A 19,965-nucleotide genomic window follows, 5' to 3' on the forward strand; every position below is an offset into this window, starting at 1 on the left:
AAGATGCAAAGTGGTTCTGTTTTGCATTTTGGACTGCATGTAGATCTCCCAGACACACATCTGTGGATAAGACTTAGGTAAATAAAAGTCCTGCTATTAATAGCCCAACCTTTGAAACCAGATCAAAGAAGAGGTGAATGGAACTGCAGCTGCTGAAACCTGACTATACAACTTGTACTCTATCCACCTCTTTTTATCTTAGCAAGGACAATGACAGAAGTGAAATGGAAAAAGGAGGAGTCTAAATACCTTCTGTATGCATAGTGAGTAGATTTAGGCACCCCAGAACACTTTCTTCTTGGAAACATTTTAAATTTCTACTCATTTGTATTTGTGGAGTGGAAATGTAGTGCGCTTCACAAAAATATTGCACCAGTGCAAACCACACTTTGGCTTCAATAAAATCAAAATGTAAGGTATTTGACACAGAAAATAAGAAAGGTATTGGAAAACAAGATCACATGGAACTTGTGAAATATCTTTTGTACTAACAGATTGTATTAATTGGCTTGCAAGTATAAAACAAAGAAAATCTAATTTCCAGGAAAGATGGTCTCTTAACAAACAAAAAAACCCAACCAACAAACAAAAACAAAGCAAACCACACAAAAACAAATAAACAAAAATCAAAACAAAACCACAAAAACAAACAAACAACCCCACAAACACCAAAAAGCCCAACGAAACTAACTTTGAAAGTTCTTCCTTGGAGAACAGCCATGGACTCTCCTCCCTGGGAGACCTGAGCAGAACACAAATCCTGCAAGGAGGGCTAAGCTTACAGGTATCTCATTTTTGTTTAGACCCTGTACTGCATGCTAGTGAAGAAATTCCTTTATCACAGGAAGAGTCGTTCTGGAACCAGCTGCCATGCAGTGGTGGGCAGGAAGGTACAGGACTGCCCCTGGGCTATTTACCCCTGGAGGAGAAGTGATGGGCATGGCCCAGCTCCACACCCAGTCCCAGATGGATGGAACCTGGAGTCCAAGGCAGTGGAGAAGGTGCAGTTATTCTCTCTGTGCTGCCCAGCACTGGATCAGGGATGACATGTGGATGATCCAAGTTGCTCAGAAGCTGGCTTAAAGATGTTTCAAAGGCATTGTACTTGCTCCTGTAGAATCACCTTAGCACCTTCAGCTCAATAGTCTTGCTGGAATCTACTGTGAAATTGCAGCTGCTATTTGTCTCACACCTTGCTATTAGAGAACACCAGGATGCAATCATGGACTTGTATCTAACATGTTAAATGTAGTTTTAAAAGAGACAAGGACAGATGCACAATTAAGGTGCCAAGATGCATCAACAAGTTTTCTTGCTTTCTGCAAGCAATTGACATCCTAAGTATTATTCACAAAACAGAGAATTGCACCCCTGAATGAAAAAGCTTTAAGACTTTGTCCTGGTTTCACCTGGGGTAGAGTTAATAATCTTCTTAGCAGCTGGTTCAGTGCTGCATCTTGGATTTAGTATGAGAATAATGTTGATAACACACTGATATTTTAGTTGTTGCTAAATAGTGCTTACTCTACATCAAGGACTTCCCAGTTTCCCATGCTCTGCCAGCAGAAGAAGCTGGGAGGGAACCAGGCCAGGACAGCTGACCTAAACTGGCCAAATGGATATTCCATACCATAAATCATCATGCTTAGTATATAAACTTGGGGAAGAAGGGCAGGAGGAGCTGATGACTAATTGGGGATGGGATGGGCATCAGTCAGCGAGTGATGACAATGGTATTGTGCATTACTTGTTTTTCTTGGGTTTTACTCCTCTCTCTCTTTTTTGTTCTTTCCCATTTCACTACAGTTATTGTTATTATATTTCACTTTATTTCAGTTATTAAACTGTTCTTATCTCAACTCGTGTGTTTTACCTTTTTCCAGTTCTCTTCCTCATCCCACTGAGGGGGAATGGGAGGAGTGAGCAAGCAGCTGTGTGGCACTTATTTGTCAGCTGGGGTTAAACCACAACATACCTAGAACTTCATCCTCCACCTGACTGATCTGCAGAAGTTAACTTTACAGTACATTTCTTACTAAGATTATTGGGCCCAAAAATCCGTGGGCAACCAAGAAGCTTCATTGATGTCCAACAGGTTTTTTATTCTGCTAGTTTGTGTCACACCAAAGAGCAGCCAGAGAAAGATGTTTGTTTGACTTGTGTTACAGAGGGGTTGTTTTGATGTCCTTTTCTATGTCAGTCTTACGCTGGGACTTCTTGGTTCCTCTTCGTGACACAGCGCGGACAAATAAAGAACCCAGCAGGACTCCAGCTATTGCAGCCACAATGACAGCCCAGTAGGGGACTGAAGGTTCAGATTTCTCCAAGTTGAGGTCTGAATTTCCAAATCCACTATTTCTCCGCGTGAAAAGAAAAGGCTTCTCCTACAAAGGGAGAGCAAAGATTTTATTGGCCACAGATCACTCAACAGGCATCGTTCCAACAATATGCCACTGCCCCTTCACAGAGAGGAATTATTGATCTTTAGACCATCAGCTGTTGCTGCCTTCTCTCTATCTTAGACCAAACTCTTTCCTGCTTTATTGCCTGAAACTTCCTAGAACAAAAAAAAAGAAGCCATCTCAGAATCAGGAGCGATGGCATCATTTCCTAATTTGCTTGTTGCAGACAATCAAATGGAAATACATAGACTCATTAGAACTGACTTAAATGAGAGTATTTCCACTGCAATGAGGATAATTTTTTTGCTCTTAAATCTTAGGTAGATTTCTCTGTTTCTAACAAAAATAGGAGTCTATTTCAGCTATTTAAAGCCTTCACAAAGATACTCTCTTAAAGAGCTTTACTAAAGAGAAGAAAGGAGAAAAATAGAAGTAACTCACGAAGAGGACATCTTTGCCTTTACTTACTGGGTTTGGACACTTGAGTTTTGATCTTTCAAGGGTAAAGTTGTTGTAAGTCTGCTTTTCACCAACTGGCTCCAGCTGAAAAAGAGAAAAGCAACAGCAAACAATGATGAATTTTTTTGCTTCTCAAGACTCTCTTGACGTAGGCAGTTAAAATTTCTTATCCAGTCTTTTGGTGCTTGCAGTAATGAAGAAGTGTGGTAGAAGGTGCATGGGAACGTTCACAAACATTTTAACCCTCATGAGTTGAAGATGTTGAAAATCCAATGTAGTGGCTGCAGAAAAACTTCCTTGGAAGCAAGGAATAGGAGAAGCCTTTCCTCCTTTTGCATCCCTCTGAATAGCACATACTTTAAATATTCTGCTAAAACAAAGTGGTTTATATATATCTGGTTCTCCCCCGTGCACATCTCAAATGGTAGTATAAACCACAAAGAAAAAGCCCCACATGATAGATGTTAGACATGTTACTTAGCACATTACTTAAAGAAAGATACCTAGGTGTCATGGTGATGGGACTGACTTCAAAAATGCAGAGCTGCAGAGACAGAATGAGATGGTGCCAACCTTTGCAGTCTTCATTCAGACAAGAAATTCCCTGGGAGTTACAGCTGAGGCTGGGTGCACAAGATTGCAAGAAGTGAGTTAAATAGAGCCTTTTATATTATCAGTTGTCAGCTAAATTGCAATAGCTGACCATGGGCTCACCTCAAGTCCATTTCAAACTCAAAATATGTCGAGGCTAACAGTAGAGCAGTTGTGGTTGGCTAGGAGTGCACATACCACGGGTTACCATAGTTAAGCTAACGAGTACAGGCTTGCTCAGTCATGTTAACTGAAGCGTTTACAATTGTTGTATGGACATGCCTCAAGTAGTGACTTCAAGACTGGCCCATAGGAAACTGCAGAGTTGTCATCCAGCACTTCTGGGAATACAGCACAGAGGACTGCTGTTGCTTCTGCTATTGTCCATACAGGCATTTACTGTCTTCAAGGAATTAAAGTGTCAGCTGTGTGCTGAAAAGAAACAATACCGCAAGAAGCCCAACACAACGTGGAAAAAACCAAATTCTAACCATAGGATTCCCATATGGAAACACTGGGAATACCTTCTCTCTCTAGTTCAGTTAAAAAAAAAAAAAAAAAAAAAAAGGGTAGTAGAGACTGAAAAATAAAGAGATGAACCACAGAAAAATATGACTAGGGAAGGGAAGAAGCAAAACAGAATGCCAGGTTTTGCTGATGGTTGTGAGCTCCTGCTGGACTCTTACATGAGCCCTAATCCCTTGGCCTGCCCACCAGCTAAGGTGGTGAAGACTGAAACTGCTAGTTTTGTTGCACCTTAAAGGGAACAGCTCAGATTCTGCCGTGGTTATTTGTAAGATGTGTGGCTCATGTCTTGTAGCATTCTGCCTGCAGTGCGACTGGTTATTTGTAACACTTCCCTTGCCAGGGCACTTGCTAAGGATTCTGGCATGGAGCCCAGATGAAAGACGACAAAGTGCAAAATTCTGCAACCAGCCATGCTTACTTCATCTCTATGCAATCTGTTCTTCAGAAGCATTAGCTTTTGAGCTTTGAAGATGACAGTATCCCCAAGTCCATGAGTGGACAGCACAACTTCTAGAAGAAACACACAGCTCCTCTAGAGCGTGTACCAAGCGTGGAGGCAGAACACAAGCTGAACACACAGCATCCATGTGCTCTTGACTTGGGCCAGAGGACTGAAGAGGTGGATTTGGGACCAGTGGAAGCCCCTTAGGTCTAGACAGTCCTCTGACTTCAGAGAGCAGGAGCACACTTGGCTTTGCACAAAGCAAAAGGGGAAAAGAACATGATGGTGGGGGATAGACTCCCGAAGGCATCCCAATCCCTGCATACCCACACAGTGGCCAGGCACAGTCTGGTCCTTCATGTGTACTGAAAAGAATCCATGTCATTTGGCCATAAGCCTACAGCCTGCCGAACTTTTCAGGGAACAGGGAAACAATACAGCCTTACAGTAAGCTTGCACAGCCTTGCCGTACATGGACTGCAAGTGAAAAGCAGGGATGTGTTACAAGAACCAGATTTAAATAGTAAACAGTAATATCTTCAGCTGGCATAGACCAACAGATCTCTGCGGGAGGGAATAGTTGTGCTTCACATCAGTAGGACTCTGATCCCTCCTGCAGTAGAAAGCCTTCTGTCAATATCCTTACATGCGTAGGAACTGAGTGACAGTCTGGACAGAATAAAACTCTGATGGCATAGAAAAAAAAAAAAAAAAGACTGATGGTGATTCAGGAATGAGTAATGGCTAATAGGAATACCACATGGCAACAGAAACCCAATTTAAGGCTACCATATGTCCAGATATCATCTTTTTTCTTCTTGAAATCTTCAGCCATACTCAATTTGAATTTACTGCTACGATTGCATGAGGTTTCTGGGCCACCACTAGCCCCATTTAAGCTATGAAACACAGTGAAGCCTACCACCCTGCTGCCATCTGAGTACCAGGCAGGGAAGGCTGATGGAAAACAGGCAGCTTTGCTGCGCATGCACAAATCAATTATTCTGAGTGCGTGTGTGCATTGTATGTCCACTGCATTCTATGACCCTGAACCTACAGCTCCTATGCCATACTGGGCAACTGCAAGACTTCTGCCCTGTATATCCCAGTCCTTATGCTCAAGCTTATTCTGGGGTATTCTGTAAGTTTCTTATCTTGCTAAAACTTTTACTTAAATGGAAAAAAACCTCCCCTCCGTTTATGGTTGTTTCTTGTACAAACCAGGATACGGGATTTCTGCTTGCACGATGTGTTTGGGTAGTGGTGCTTTATGAGACAAGAGGAGGAAATGTTGCTGTGGCATGAAAATGCTGTAGTCTTCCTTCCAGCATGGGGAAACATCATGTTTCTGAAAGCAACTGTGATCTTGGAGTTATCAAGTCTAGCACGTGCCTCTTTCACCCTCTTCCAACACTGCTAAAAAGCTATAATTTTTCCCAAACTGACAGAAGGAATGTGACTGCAAGCAGAGGCATCATAGTTTTGATGAGCCCCCCGTTAGTTTCAGTGACTTTAAGAGAGTTGTCTCAGATACTAGAGTGGGTGGTACAACATGTCCACACTATTAATGGCAGCAAAAATTCAGTTACATATACATTTTCCTAATAAATGTAAAAGAATTCCTCAAAGAAGGGCAAGCTCCTTGAGCAGACATTTTCAGAAGACGTACAGGACCAAATGTTTAACTAGGCTGATTTTTTACTTTAATGCAAGTTATTTACCAAATCATAAAGGAATTTTTTCTTACCTTAAGACTCTCAGGATTTCTCATTTTGAATGAGCAAAGACTTACACTGTTTCACGCAACATGATCACTTTGGATTGTGGTCCTAAGCAATGCAGACTGAAGAGTCTTAGAATTGAGCAGGTCCCCTCTTGTTAGGATATCAATTTTATGTCTTCCTTGCTCTTTTGTTTCAGACACCTTTATAGTGATCTTTGTAGGGACTGCTACCACAATCACAGAGGGAACTAGGTTGTAGCCTCTTACCATATTATTCCAAAGAGCCACGGCCATCTCAGCATAGCCTCTTACACTGAAATGAAAACAGTCTGCAGCAAAGAAACTCAGATCTGGCCAACCAGTCTGCAATAAAAGTAAAAATGTATTTCTCAGCATATTTCAATCTTTGAGATCTGCCATATTATATCTCATAGTGTACTGTACTTGGTATACCTGCTTCACAATTCTGGTTATCTTCCTAAAGGCAGTATGTTCATATTTTGACACTGCAAATCAACTTAGATAGTCCTAACTGTGGGATGATTACTGCATTTTGAGACCTCCTGTGTAACACAGCTTGCTCAATTTCACACAGCAATTTTCATAGCAAAACCAAACTTATCATTAAACAATAGTCATGGCTGTTACACTGCCATTGACCCACACTCCACTTTGTGCAGAACTGACAGAAAACTGCTTATTATGGCTTGTTAAACTTCCATAACTCAGACTTACAACCTTTCAGGTGTTGGAATTTCTGCTGAATTTCAGGCTACAATAAAAATGGTGGGCTTATCCAGCTGTGGCAAATGTCTGTCTTAGGAGGAATTTGCCTCACCTCATCCCTACCTGCATAGTGACCACTGTTCAGACTTGAAGGCTAACAGAAAAAAAACAGGGATGGTATGACAAAGAGATCAGTGTTATGTAAAACTGGGTGTTTTGGACCAGGATTCATGCTGAATATTTGTATCCTTAACTACATGGCATACATAATACTAAGGCTGGAGAAAAGGAGGAGAATCAGTGTTTGGTTTCAAAGGCTGTTTCCTGTTTCTAGGTTGGAATGAGTCAGGCATTCAAGTGCTGGTCTCCATTTGGAGAAATCCTAAACATATTCCATAACCTACATGAGAAGAAAATTGTGTGCCAATCAACCCCCTCAATAGGGGAAGCAACATGCCAGTTTAGAGGGAGACAGAGTGCCTAGGTTTACTGTGTACACAACTGTGAATGTTTCACAAAGCTATTTTGATTCACAGGCAGCACAGTCTTTCCTTGTCTTCTCCTCTGTCACCTCTTATCACAGGGTTCCACCTTGTGCTGCTAGACTGTGCAAAGAGTCCTTGTGGCATGGATCTTACTGACTTAAAAGAAATCAAGATACTGGCCCTTACATAATGGGAAAGAAAAACAGGACTCACGCTATCCAGGGGCAACAAGGTGTTTCGGAAAAACGGCTGCATGACAACGGCGAAGTCCTCACGGTTTTCATAGCGACCACTGTTGATCAGCTGCAAGGCTTCAGCCTGTACGAAGTGTAATTATTGGAAACGGAAAGGTTACTTGCAAGGCTCATCTAGCATTTGTCAGCTATCAAAAACATGCATATTACACTTCTTTCAGTGTAGGAAGCCGTGAATTATTAGTATAAATCCAGTTAAATGTTATAAAGCAGTCAAGAAAATGGATAAGAAAACAACTTGGTTCATGAAGAGATTTTCATGAGGAAAATGCACAGAAGCTGGGTTAATTCAAATAAATATAAAAATTTAAAAAAAAAACAAAGCTGCTTAATTAAAAAAAAAGAAGGAAAAAAAAATTCAATCCTTACTCATAGAAACCAAAGCTGCACAATTGCAATGAGATTAAAATTGACAAAGAATTATAAAAAAGGAATAAGACCAAAATTTTTAGAAGCAACAAATGAGTTCAGAATGCCAACCTGAGGCTGAAGTGCATTTGATTTTTAAGAAAGGTGTGCTTGAATTAAAATAAAACTTAAACATTGAAGAACTACCTGCCACTTCTAAAAACTCTGGTCACAGACATTGAGACGGATGAAAACCCCCATCTCATTATTACTCGCCATTTTATGGGTATAAACTCTACTGATCCTGATCATACCTCAAAAAATTCCTGATCCCACTTCCTTAGTTAAGGAAAATGACCCCTCTAGTAGACTTATACTAGCACTATCCAAGGTGAATTTTTTGAGCTTTGTCAGATTCATTGGACAACATCCACTGCCAGAGCCAGAATGAAGGATTGGATAACTCACTGTGATCTGATACAGTGATTCCTGTATTCATAAGAACATCAATGGAAAAACCTTCCACTCCAATAGCTATTTATAGCCTCTGTTAATTTTGAGTGAATCTTATGCCTGAGGCCATGAACAGTTACTCTGAGATAACAAGCTGACCCATGGTTGGTTTAGCTATTTTTTCTGCTAAGGGTACCACAAAGCAACTGATGCAGGGTAATTTGTCACTCTTGCAATGACATGTTAATTCATGTGAGCTATTCATTGGGTTCATAACAGGCAAACATATATCAGCAAAGCAGCCATCATCACTCACTCCTTCTCAGTTGTTGAAACAGCAGCTGGAAACAGAACTGGTCTCGATCTGCATCCAGCTCAGAACCGAGGACAAATCATTAGGAACCGTGGAAAGACTTGGACTGCTACTATCTGGTTATCTGGGTGAGGTTTTGATTAGGCTGTATCCAAGCTATTTCCCAGTTACCCCTCTCTGTTCTGCTGAGGATATGCATGAGAGGAAGGGCAGTGAAGGAAGCAATATAAAGCAACGCAAGTGAAGATGACCAGTTACAGAACTGAAGTATTACCTGAAAATCTCTGTTAACTCTCTTAATTTCTTGTAGTTCAGGAGAATTTTCCTCGGGGTTTAAGAAACATGGACAAATTTGCCTTCAAGGAAAGAAATACTAGAATTAAAAGCCAATCTTGAATAGCTTATTTGCAGTTCTTCAGCAATGTGTGCTTCACATCAAGAAGGATGGGTGCTCAAAGCTCACATGCAGAAGGAGAACCACCTCATTGGCTTAGAAAGGGACAGATACTTCAGAAAAAAATCCCTACTGACTTGTTCAAAATGAGCACCTGTCATAGCTGGTAAAAGCTGTGAGATTCACAATTCTTGAGTCAAACGCATGTAGTATGCCACATATTAGCAGGAAATCACGTGTTAGGATGGTAAAAAAAATGTACCCTACAAACAAGCTTACAGCAGATCTTCAGATATCTGGGAGTTTAAAGTTGGAAAAGACAAATTGTTCATGTAGTCTGAGTCCTTTCACCACTGTGTTTTATTTTGTTACTCCTATATCAAGAGGTAATAACTTGTGTTTCACTGAAATGCATCCTTTAAAAATGTGCTTGGTATGAATATGAAGACATCAAGCAAGACAGTCAATTCATTATTTTCCCTTCTAGTGTGTTCCAGTAGTTAATCACTTGTATTATTAAAAATCTGTGCCTAACTTCATTGGAATTCATTCAGTATCAGCTTCCAGCTACTGGCCTTTGTTATACTTTTGTCTGCTAGACTAAAGAGCCTTTTCATGTCTGTTCTGGCTCCTGTAAAGGCACTGCTGCTTTCCAAAATGAGACCCTCAACGTTCTTTGAGGTAGGATTTTTGTGTCCTCCATTAGGTGTGAAAAGCTGCTCCCTGTTGTGCATTCTGCTGTGTGCAGCCCAGCCTGTGCCATAGGTAACAGCAGTGGGTACAAGGAGAGGCATCAGGGATGTCAGCCTATGCTGCTGACCAGAGAATGGCTGGGCAAAAACAGGCTTTGAAATTCAGTGGTACAACAGTTATATGTTGACTTGTGCTGTGACATGCTGCCTTAGAGCTGAGAAGTGGTAACTCCACTATTTACAGCTGCATGCCTTTTAGGTGAAAAACTGAAAGAAGTCATAGGAAGTTGACGGTGATAGTGCATCAGGTAAAGGCTGCAATACAAGTATCTTGGAAAGTTCAGTGTGGATACCTACTGTAGAAATTGAGATTGAGCCAAAAAATTATCACTTGAAAGGCAAAGACCTGTTTTGCTCACTTACTTTGCTGTCAGAGCACACCCTGAAGAGCTTGCTGTGATCTGACGCAGTCCAGAAAACTCTAGCATTTCCACCATGTTGATAAAGACTCTTGGGAGCTGCAAGGATTATAATAACCAGACATACTAAATAACAGAACATGATACCACTACAAAGAGAGCAAGAAATGCCATCCGTAGGTCAGGGAGTCAGTGCAAACTGCGCTGACTGCAGCCAATGGCATGTGCAAGGACGATGTATAAAGAGAGGGGGAGGGAGACATACAACGGATGTCAGCCAAGAAAAATTCCAGCAGCTAGTACAAACTAGCTGAAATGCTGCTTCACTCCCTGGGACATTTCCATTTGCTCTAGGGTAGATGAAACTGTGCAACGATTGCTTTAGTCACCAAAACTGGCAGTAGGATCACGTATGTTTGGTTCACAGAACAAACACTGCAAAATACACTTTTCCTGAAAGCCTGCAGCCCACTTTCTCAGGGCATTAGCTAATACAGCTGTTGAAATGCAGCACTGAGGAGCAGTCTGACTCCAGCTATTTGAAAGATGACCTTGTATGAAACATAATCACTGACAGTCTACCAGAGGTGAAAAAAACGTCAGTGTGCTTGCCAGGAACATAGCTTGCTAGGGTATCTTAAAAGCTTACCTCCTCATAGAAAATATCCAGTGTGTCCTGAAGGTGCTTTACATACTTTTGCACTGAGTTGGTTTCCTGTGTTACAAAGAAAGAAAAAAAAAATGGATCAGTCTTTTTTCAGGAACCAAGAAGGTGTTCTGTGAGAAGATATACCAACTCAGTGTTCCTTTTCCTTTAGTTGGCAAATATATTTTCAGATCAAGAAATTTATTGCCACATGTACAGAGGTTATATGGTGCTTGTGTTTCTATCTCACTAATATATTCCCCTAATCCCTGCAGAAAATCCTAAGGCATCTTGGCAGAATCTTTCCCTGATGAATGACTATATAGATTACATTTTTGGATCTCATATTGTTTTTTATGTTACCCAGAACACATTTGGTTGCCTTATAAATAGAATGATACCCTTTTTTCCCCAAACTGCCAATCTGAGGAAATTGAGATGAAGGCAGTCAGGCCCCACAAAACCCTTAAGCAAAACAACTTTGTAACTATAGTTATAGAGGTGGAGTTGAGGGGACAAAGGCTCCAGGCAGCAGCCTGTAAAAGAAAAAGAGCAAAACAGAGAACAGTGCCTGGTCATTTCAACAAGCTGGGGTCCAGATCTCCAGTCTGTGCCTCATAAATGTTCCAGAGGGGATGACCACAGACAGCTAGAGAAAAGACATCTTTTTCTGTATAAACTGATATTATTCCTTTTGGTGTCACTCTGAAGCATTCTCAGTAATTATTGCGTGGAGACGCTTTCCAGAAAACTTCGTGTCCCATAACAGCATTCCTAAGACACCACGCTGATTGCTCTGTCCAGTTAAGCAAGGAGTTTATTCTTGGTATTTTGTTCAATATAGGGCAGGTTCCTATTTTTAAATAATGCATTTGTCCAGAGCTGCAGTGCCCCACTATTAAAAACTGTGCACTTGTTTCTGATACAATAGAGATGAAAGGAGCTGGACTTTAAGTGCTTTTTAAACAAAGAGGAACATCGGCTCCCTGAGAAAGGTTCTATTTCCAGGGCCGGTCATCTGCCAAATGCCTGGATAAGCATGCCTAATTCAGAGATACAAACCTTGTCCAAGCAGTATTGGCACAGGTCGCTGCCTCCAACAAGGACAGTGATCAGCTTCCAGTCTTCCTTGAAGTTAATTTTCTAGTGGTACATAAAACAAAGAGATTGTAGCATCTATTGCTCAGGCTTAAAGGGGTACATTCACACATGGGGCTAAGTGGGGCGTAGACAGCAGGGCAAAACAAAGGAGGTATGCTGAGTTAAGTGGGCAAAAGAAAAGCATCTCTCCAGGGGGAAAGTGTGAACTGTTTGCTAGTCTACTGCAATTCACCTTGGCTTTTGTGAGGAAATTCCCTTCAGCAGACAAGATCTATCAGGGTAACCAAGCATGGAAATGTGTCTGTAGCAGCAAGCGTCCCTAAATGAAAGTTAGCTTCAGGACAGGGATGGACAGCAGAGATTTGCCAGCTATTGCTGAACACTGCAGGCAGCATGGGGTAAGGCAGTGTGGGAGTGGAGGCTGGAGTGACTCATGAAGCTGTGGAACTGGAGCTGCTGGGGATCCCTGCCAGCTGGGTAAGTATTACCCCATGGCCAGGAGGGGCGAGGGGTGCCCCAGGGAATAGACAACTGGATTAAAATAGAAAAGTCCAGGAGGCTGGTGACTTCACTGAGCTCATATAAGGGCAGCTGCAGCATCCACGTCACCACAAGCTAACAATAGGCGCTGCTGAGAGCTGGATCTCATCAAAACATTTTGTAACATTCAGTGCAAAGAAAAGAATCAAAGGCAACTATTTTTAGCGTGGTGCATTTACGTAACAAACATCTGCGAAAGGATCCCACAAATAGAGGGAGGGCCTGGGAATCACCCACAGGTCTGAATTCTCTTTAAACAAGCACTTTGCTCCGAAAGCCTTTCGTGAAGAGGCAGTGTGGCAGGGACACACCCCCTCCTTTTTTTTTTTTTTTTTTAATGCATAAAAAGCTGTGAACAAAACAAAGCTCTAGATCCTCTTCTATTCTGTTGAAGATCCACGCCAGCTCCCTCCACTCTGCCAAACAATTGGTAATGCAGAGTAACTGACAGTAGGGTGAGCTTGCAGCATCCACCAAGAGTGCTGGCATGGAGAAACTTTTGACAAACACTGCTTATTCAGTACCTTACTTTCCCATTCAGTCTGAGCCAAGGAGCACCAGGCACTTCTATTCTCTTAGAGGGAATGCTCTCCCTGAACCAACAGCTCACACCCAGACAGTCATCCACTCAAATTCAGCCAACACTTGGCGAGGGTATACTTGGTTTTTTCACAGACTTCTTCCCCCCACCCCAAACTGCAGCAGCAGCCACTGACTTAAAGCAAGTTGCTCTTTTGGTGCCCTTTGTAGCCCTCAATGGAGTTGGCACAGCAGACTGGTCCACAATGCTAGATCCCCTACTAATTTTCTAGAAGACTGAGATTGTGGCATGACAGGCATTCATCCAACCCTGAGGTTTCCGGTCACTGATTAATCATTTACCTACTCAAAACCAGAGTTTCAGATGCCTTATTCTCCTGCAAAGACTTCAATAGTCCCTCTTCCCAGTATTGTGTATAGTGTGATTCATATTGGTCTGCAGGCACCTGCTCCACCAATTTTACATTCAGGCTTTATGACCTCCACTTTGAATATTGCTGCTCTGTGATCTTACCAGAGCCTTCAGACTTCTCCTCTTCCTCACTACCATCCCTACATCTTCTGGCTGCACTGTGCCCTACATTAGTCTCTGCCTTGTGTGTTTGCATCTTACCTGCATGGATTCGTACAGGTGAATTATAATCTACTAAAGGCTAATTCATCTGGCACATTCATCTTGGAAAGCACAGTAGAAATAAGGACACTGACTTTTCTTTCATCAATAAAGCACTCTTCATGACACAAGCATCCCATCAATTAAAATCATTTCCCAGAGAACACAGAACCACTAAGGGTTTGCCCAAATTCCACTTACCGAGCTGTTTCTCATTAGCTCCACTAACTCACGCGCTTGGGCTGGCATATTGCTAGAGAGAGAGGACAAAGGATTTTATATGTTTGCTCCAAAAACACGTCATCTTCTTGATCTTCCTCTCCTCCCTTCAGGGGATTTTAGGATCAGCAGAAGTCAGTATAAGGAAAGTGATGCCTCAAAAGGATGAGCAAACATTGAAGGACCAAGTTGCACAAGTGAATAACCTGATCTGAAAGGACTTCAGCTGGGACGGCTGCCAAGTGGCAGGCAACTGGTGTGAGTTCTACCCATCTCAGAGTTGGCTTAAGTGCATTTTGTTTGGAGAAAAGCACTAACACCCAGATGCACAGAGACATTTAGTTTAGTCCCTTTAAAACCTAGTGGGGGAGTCTGGTGCTTACGCAGTATCTGGGCACCTAACCAGCCTTTCTGATCCGGTCCTAAATTCCTATGGCTTGTCTTAGGGCTGGAAGATACTGCTTATATTGTGGAACTGCCAGGCTGGAGAGTCCCAGTCCAGCTCTGGGCAGGATGCAATGTCCACGGGCCAAAGCATAAGCCACGCTGAGACACCAGCTGGAAATGAGCTCCTGATATAGCAGAATAAGACTGTGCTTGAGCTAATAAGCCCTGCATCTCTCCAGCACCCACACAAATGCAGTTACATTATTTGGATTCCCAGAACCATATTGATCATGCTGAGTCAGCTTGGCTCCAGGCACCCGTGAAACATTTAGTAGCTACACAGGCTTTGCTAGCTATGCTAAAACTCTCTTGCAGCAAATCTAAGGGCTGCTAAAGGTGTCACAAAAAGTCCTGGAAACAAACTGCATGAGTATACATTGAGCAGGCACAGTGTATGCCATACAAACTCTTACACATTTTGGTTCTTAACAGACTAGTAGATTTTTAGTTCAGGAGGAGAAAGGAATTAATTCTCAGATGCTCATTCTGCTATTTTCCTTTACACTGAAAACAGGGATAGTTTTTAATGCCATTAGTGTAGCAGTGGCCTTCTATTTGTTAGTTTGAGCCACATTTCCCAGAAATAAAGGAATAAATGAGAGATGCCCATGAATTTTTTTCTCATTGCAGATATTGCCTGGCAGTGAACCAGGGACTTGCAAACTGAAGTCTGGGCAGAAAAAGGTACTGGTAGAATTAGAAGCATAAGTAAGGCATTGGCTCAGAAATCACGGGCAGAAAATGAAGAAAGAAAGGAAGTTTGTCTCTGATTTAGACAAGTAGGCCTATAAATCTCCCAAATATTGAACTGAATTTAAAAAAAAAAGAAATCAAACCCACAATTAAAAATATCAGATCACAGAAATATGCTCAGTACAAGCAGGTCACCAGTATTAACTCAACCTTGACAGGTGTCTCAAAGGTAACCTGCCAGTACACCAGTTCTGACTCCTTTGCCCTTTCCTGTTGGTGATTGTGCTTACCGCGCCATGGCATTTCTCTCTGCAACGTTGAATCCAGCTGTTTCCTTAGAAATGCCAGTGGAGAAGCCAAAGAGGTTCGGATTGAATTTCTTCAAGATATCTTAAAAGGAAAAAACACAGTGTTTAATCATTTCCAGCACAAACAACAGCCTTGCCTCCTGCAGGAGGACAGGCCAGTTGAATGGTGAGAATATGGACATAAGTTTTCTCCTTATTCACCGTGGCTTTATAGAAGCTACAGGCACACCTGCTTTGGAGACTCTAGTTATTGCCTTAACTTCATCACTGCAACTATTTCTCTCCATGCACTTGAGGAACTGGGGTCTGGTGGCCCAGGAGATGCAGAGGTCCCAGGCAACTCACCAGTCTTGAATTAAAGCGTATTTGTAATAAAGAGTATTTGTGGTTACTTTCTTTCATGTACCACTTGCTTTCATGTACCATTTTCTTCTTTCAGAAGCAAATGCTCTGAAAAGGGTCATCTACCTCTCACTCTTCCTAGATAATAAGATTTATGGCAGAGAATGAATTTTATTCACTTTTCTAGATTTCACTGAAACCCTCAGAGGAGAAGCATGATGCCTGAGCACTGCTTTGTTTCTGCACCTGAAGTGCTGTCCGAAACCTCTTTATAGAGTCTCATTTATAACACATAAATGAATTACACCTTCTATTTTTCTTTGAACACAGTGCATGGTACAAGACAAAGCATATCAGATTTTATTACCAACAGTGTCAGGTATTGTCAAACTACTTCACAGCAAAGATCACATACAAATAGATCAACCATTGTAAATCAAGTCCCTTCCAATTTGTTGTCACACTGACCACTTATTGGTTTCTATGGCAACTACAGGGACCAATTACATAGAATACTAGGGCAATGAATTTATAGTATTTTTAGATTTTTTTTCCCAGTGCTACCTAGAAACTTGAAATCATCAGGAAGAAGTATAGCCTTGTCAGCAACCCTACCCAGATGAACTGCTAATTGTTTCGTAACCCTTCATTTGCACACAGTCGTTGCAGTCAATCACTGGAAAGCACAAAATAAGGGAGGAGCAGGTCTGCCATGAACTTCTGTCACCTTCAGCACATTTACTCCTAAACATTTTGGTCAAAAGGACGACACAGTCACACGCATTCCTGTGATGTGGAGGGGCTGAATCAACTTTATAGCTAATCAGGTCAGTCTGGGTTTCAGCTGTGACTCACATGAACTGCTCATATCCACAAAAGATGGATATCCCCACTGTTTGCAAGGAAAGAATGACCATTTCCAAGTGTTTCCTAGCATCCACTTAAAAGGCTTGCAGTGTAATACCCAGCTTCTGCTTTTGTCACGTTTATTTTCCATGATACTCACTAGGTAAAGTAGCCTGGATCTCCAGGGTCTCATCACCTCCAATGCTACAAAGGGAAAGAACAAAATCACCAAGGAGGGTTAATCCTGCAACCATCTGTCTTATTCTCACCATATGTTGTTGCAGCAGCCTAAGAAGGAAGAAACAATCCCCACCAAAAATACTAATTTCAAATAGTAAGGAGATAAACAACAAGAATTCAGGGAAAGTACTGAAAGAATATTTCACATTAAATAAAGCAGGGCATCAGCTAAGACAGAAGCTATGCCTTCAGGCTGGGAACAGAGCATACTTGGAGAACTGATTTTTCACGTGAAAATTCTGGGATGCCCACCATACAAAAGCATATTTCCTCACTAAAGTTGCCCCACGGTACCTTGCTGAAATTACATTTATGATGTGCAGTTATGTATAGAAAAGACTGCATGAAATGCTCATTAACCATCTATCTGCAATTCTGCAATGTTGATTATGAAAAGGTCCTCTGCCTCTACCATTTAAAACTTGTCTGTGCGCAGCCAATACACCATTACACCACATCTGGTAGCCCCTCCTGAAAATAATCTATGCCTGCAGATACATACAAAGGGGGAAAGAAAGAGCATAGAAAAGAACTTATACACATGCATGGGCTTATAAACCATATGCCTTCCCATATGAATGAAGCAGGCAGTTTCCTTCCACTCTAGCATGGATATTGAGATTCATGACTCCTCCAACCCTTACCAAGCAATACTTGCTGTCAGCATCCTACCCCTGCATTTTCACTGGGTGACCCACACACTTTTAACTGTGCAGACAGAAATAGAGAAAGACAAAAATGAGCATTCTCACCTCCAGGAAAGTCCCCTCCAGTCTGTTTCTAGGTCAGGTACTTTGGCTCCTACTGCAGTCTGGAAAAGATGGAAAGAATAATTATAAAATGTTAATAGGAAAAAGTCCTACAAGTTTAGTTAAGACACACATCACATTTTGAAACATTGGTACATTGGAAACATTACCCTGCAAACAGCCAAGTTTTAGCAATATACTAGTTTTAGAATAAACGCTCTGTGTCCTTATTAATCATCACACACTGGCCTCTGGGCAGCCCTGCATCTCTCATGCTTCAATCTCACAGGCTTCCCCTCATATGCAAAAGCAGCTCATCCAAGTGGTAGACCATAGAGCATGAGAGGACATCATAGTCCAGTCAGAGGACATCAGAATGTAATGTCAAGGACATAAGGTTTTAAAACTACTATTCTAGCAACCCAGTGGGACTCAGATTAACATCCACCACGTTGTATTCATCTGGATTTTTCTGATGGAAAATTCTTTATTCTGGCATTTCCTGAAGAAAGATGATTCTGAGAGACTTAATAATCCAGGAAAAAAAGGCCTAAACACTGATGAAAAATTTCCAGCCAGTTTTAGCTGTACATAAATCAGAGGAGATGCTTTTTAATCTGCCAAGAAAACAAATCTTTAGTGTAAAATCCACTTTTTTCTCCTGGATCCACTCTGCTAGTCTTACAGATAGACTTGATGAGGACTTGATGACAGGACTTTTTTTGCCAGAATAGATAAGCATGTTGGTGTATCTGTTGTTTTCACTGTGCATGGGTGCTAAAAAGTCAGACAGATGCATTCTAGCCAGTGACATGACTAAATTGCTCAATGTTTCATTAATCTCCAAGTGCATCTAGACTAAGAACAGCCTTCCTTCCTGCACTGTGGACTTCATTATCTTTCAAAATTAAATAAATAAATACATAAAGCCATAAGAACAAAGACCTTTGTGATGAACTTGAGTAGCTCACAGGACTGGGACAGACGTCCATTAAGGGATTCTTCTATAGCTTTATGCTTTCTTAGTGATTTCACTTAATTTTGTATCCTTCAAAAAGCCATGGTACCAACTCAGGCATAGACACTGACTGCATTCAGGGATCTTGTGGGAAATACCAGGAGGAAAATCAATACCTTAGTGGACTTTGCTGCTGCAGTCCCTCCGTGCCAGGGATGGTAATGCACTAAAAAGCACACAATGCTGCTGGTGTACTTTATGTGCAGGAAGTGTGTGCATGTGTGGGAAATGCTCTGTCATTTCTTCTGGCCCCCCAAATGAATCACTTAATAAGACCCCCAATCACACTTTGCTGTGGCAATGGTAAATAATAGGAACTGCATGAATAGTGGCAATATGAGAACCTGCCTTGCTCAGCTCGAGACAGAGACCTCAAGCATTATAGTGTGGCCCTTACTAAAAGAATTAAAATTCTTAAAATAAAAGGTGTCTGCTAGTGCACAAGTCTAGCACTAGATGTGGGGGAAGAAATAAAGCAATTAATTCTAAGCAATGGATAGGAGGGAGAATTGTAGGTCTCTACTGAGGTCTTCTAAGAAAAGGTCAAACCTCAGCAGCAGGGGGCAAAGCCAAAGATTACATCAGGTCAAGCAAAATCAGTTTCAATGCTAATGAAAGGTGCATGATGCATAGTGAAGACATGGACACCAGCCTGTGTAAAATAAGCCTGACCATTTAAGGGCTTCAGTCCCTTCAGCTCCCTCTGAGCTCAACAGGAGCTGAAGCTGCTAGAACGAGCATCAGTTTAGCTCAGGAGTTAAAATTCATGGGAACTGTTGACACAAATGTTTGCTTTCATCCCATGCCAGAACTATTCTGTAGTGCTGTGTAATTCTGGTAATTTTGGAACTTTTTCTCAGAAAACTTCAGTGCAGATCTGCAGTATTCCCTGCTATTCTTTTCTGGGGCCTTTATTTATTTATTTATTTATTTATTTATTTATTTTTGTTGCCTAATTTTTTCTTTTCAGCTTGTATTCCTTGGCACTTGAAATACATCAGAGCTTTAACTGGAAGATGTCTAATCCAGGAAGCAACATCTGAAAGCAAAATTCTAAAATATGGAAGTTTTAGAATTATCTCAAGTGAGAAGCACTTCATTCTGCAATCAATTATTTCCATGGGAATTTTCAGCAAAATCTCTCATTGCACAAAAATTCCAAATGCTTCCACCTTTTTTTTTATGTCAAAAAAGACTATTCCTATAAGGCAGCCACTTCCCTTTTCAAAAACACTTGAATAAACTCTGTGCAATAGAGAATAGTATCCCATTTCTGTCCTGGCCTGAATTATTCATTACTGGATTACACAATTCCAATGTCACTCATATCCCTTCAGGCTATTTCTTTGCAAAGGGAACCAGGTAGATGAGTTTTGCTTTGCCGAGCCAAAGTAATTTGCTTTCTATCTGATGATGCCTGATGTGACAACATCT

At 41.4% G+C, this 19,965-nt stretch overlaps 1 protein-coding gene across 1 annotated transcript in view; it reads right to left on the reverse strand.

Moving 5' to 3' along the window:
• Window positions 1–645: 645 nt before the first annotated feature.
• The window catches only part of PLB1 (phospholipase B1), a 79,840-nt gene continuing 60,520 nt past the window's right edge, over window positions 646–19,965 (reverse strand). Inside the window, exons 47-58 of the mRNA XM_050315390.1 lie at window positions 17,517–17,575; window positions 16,685–16,728; window positions 15,319–15,418; window positions 13,871–13,922; window positions 11,938–12,018; window positions 10,879–10,944; window positions 10,234–10,328; window positions 8,999–9,080; window positions 7,570–7,674; window positions 6,413–6,508; window positions 2,871–2,945; window positions 646–2,384 (exon numbers count right to left, since the gene is read on the reverse strand). Coding sequence (XP_050171347.1) covers window positions 2,163–2,384; window positions 2,871–2,945; window positions 6,413–6,508; window positions 7,570–7,674; window positions 8,999–9,080; window positions 10,234–10,328; window positions 10,879–10,944; window positions 11,938–12,018; window positions 13,871–13,922; window positions 15,319–15,418; window positions 16,685–16,728; window positions 17,517–17,575 — 1,077 coding nt within the window. The 3' untranslated portion in view covers window positions 646–2,162. The remainder of the gene's footprint in view (window positions 2,385–2,870; window positions 2,946–6,412; window positions 6,509–7,569; window positions 7,675–8,998; window positions 9,081–10,233; window positions 10,329–10,878; window positions 10,945–11,937; window positions 12,019–13,870; window positions 13,923–15,318; window positions 15,419–16,684; window positions 16,729–17,516; window positions 17,576–19,965) is intronic.

This window comes from Myiozetetes cayanensis, unplaced genomic scaffold, assembly GCF_022539395.1.
Source record: "Myiozetetes cayanensis isolate MyiCay16 unplaced genomic scaffold, myiCay2020 scf2-11, whole genome shotgun sequence".
NCBI lineage: Eukaryota > Metazoa > Chordata > Aves > Passeriformes > Tyrannidae > Myiozetetes > Myiozetetes cayanensis.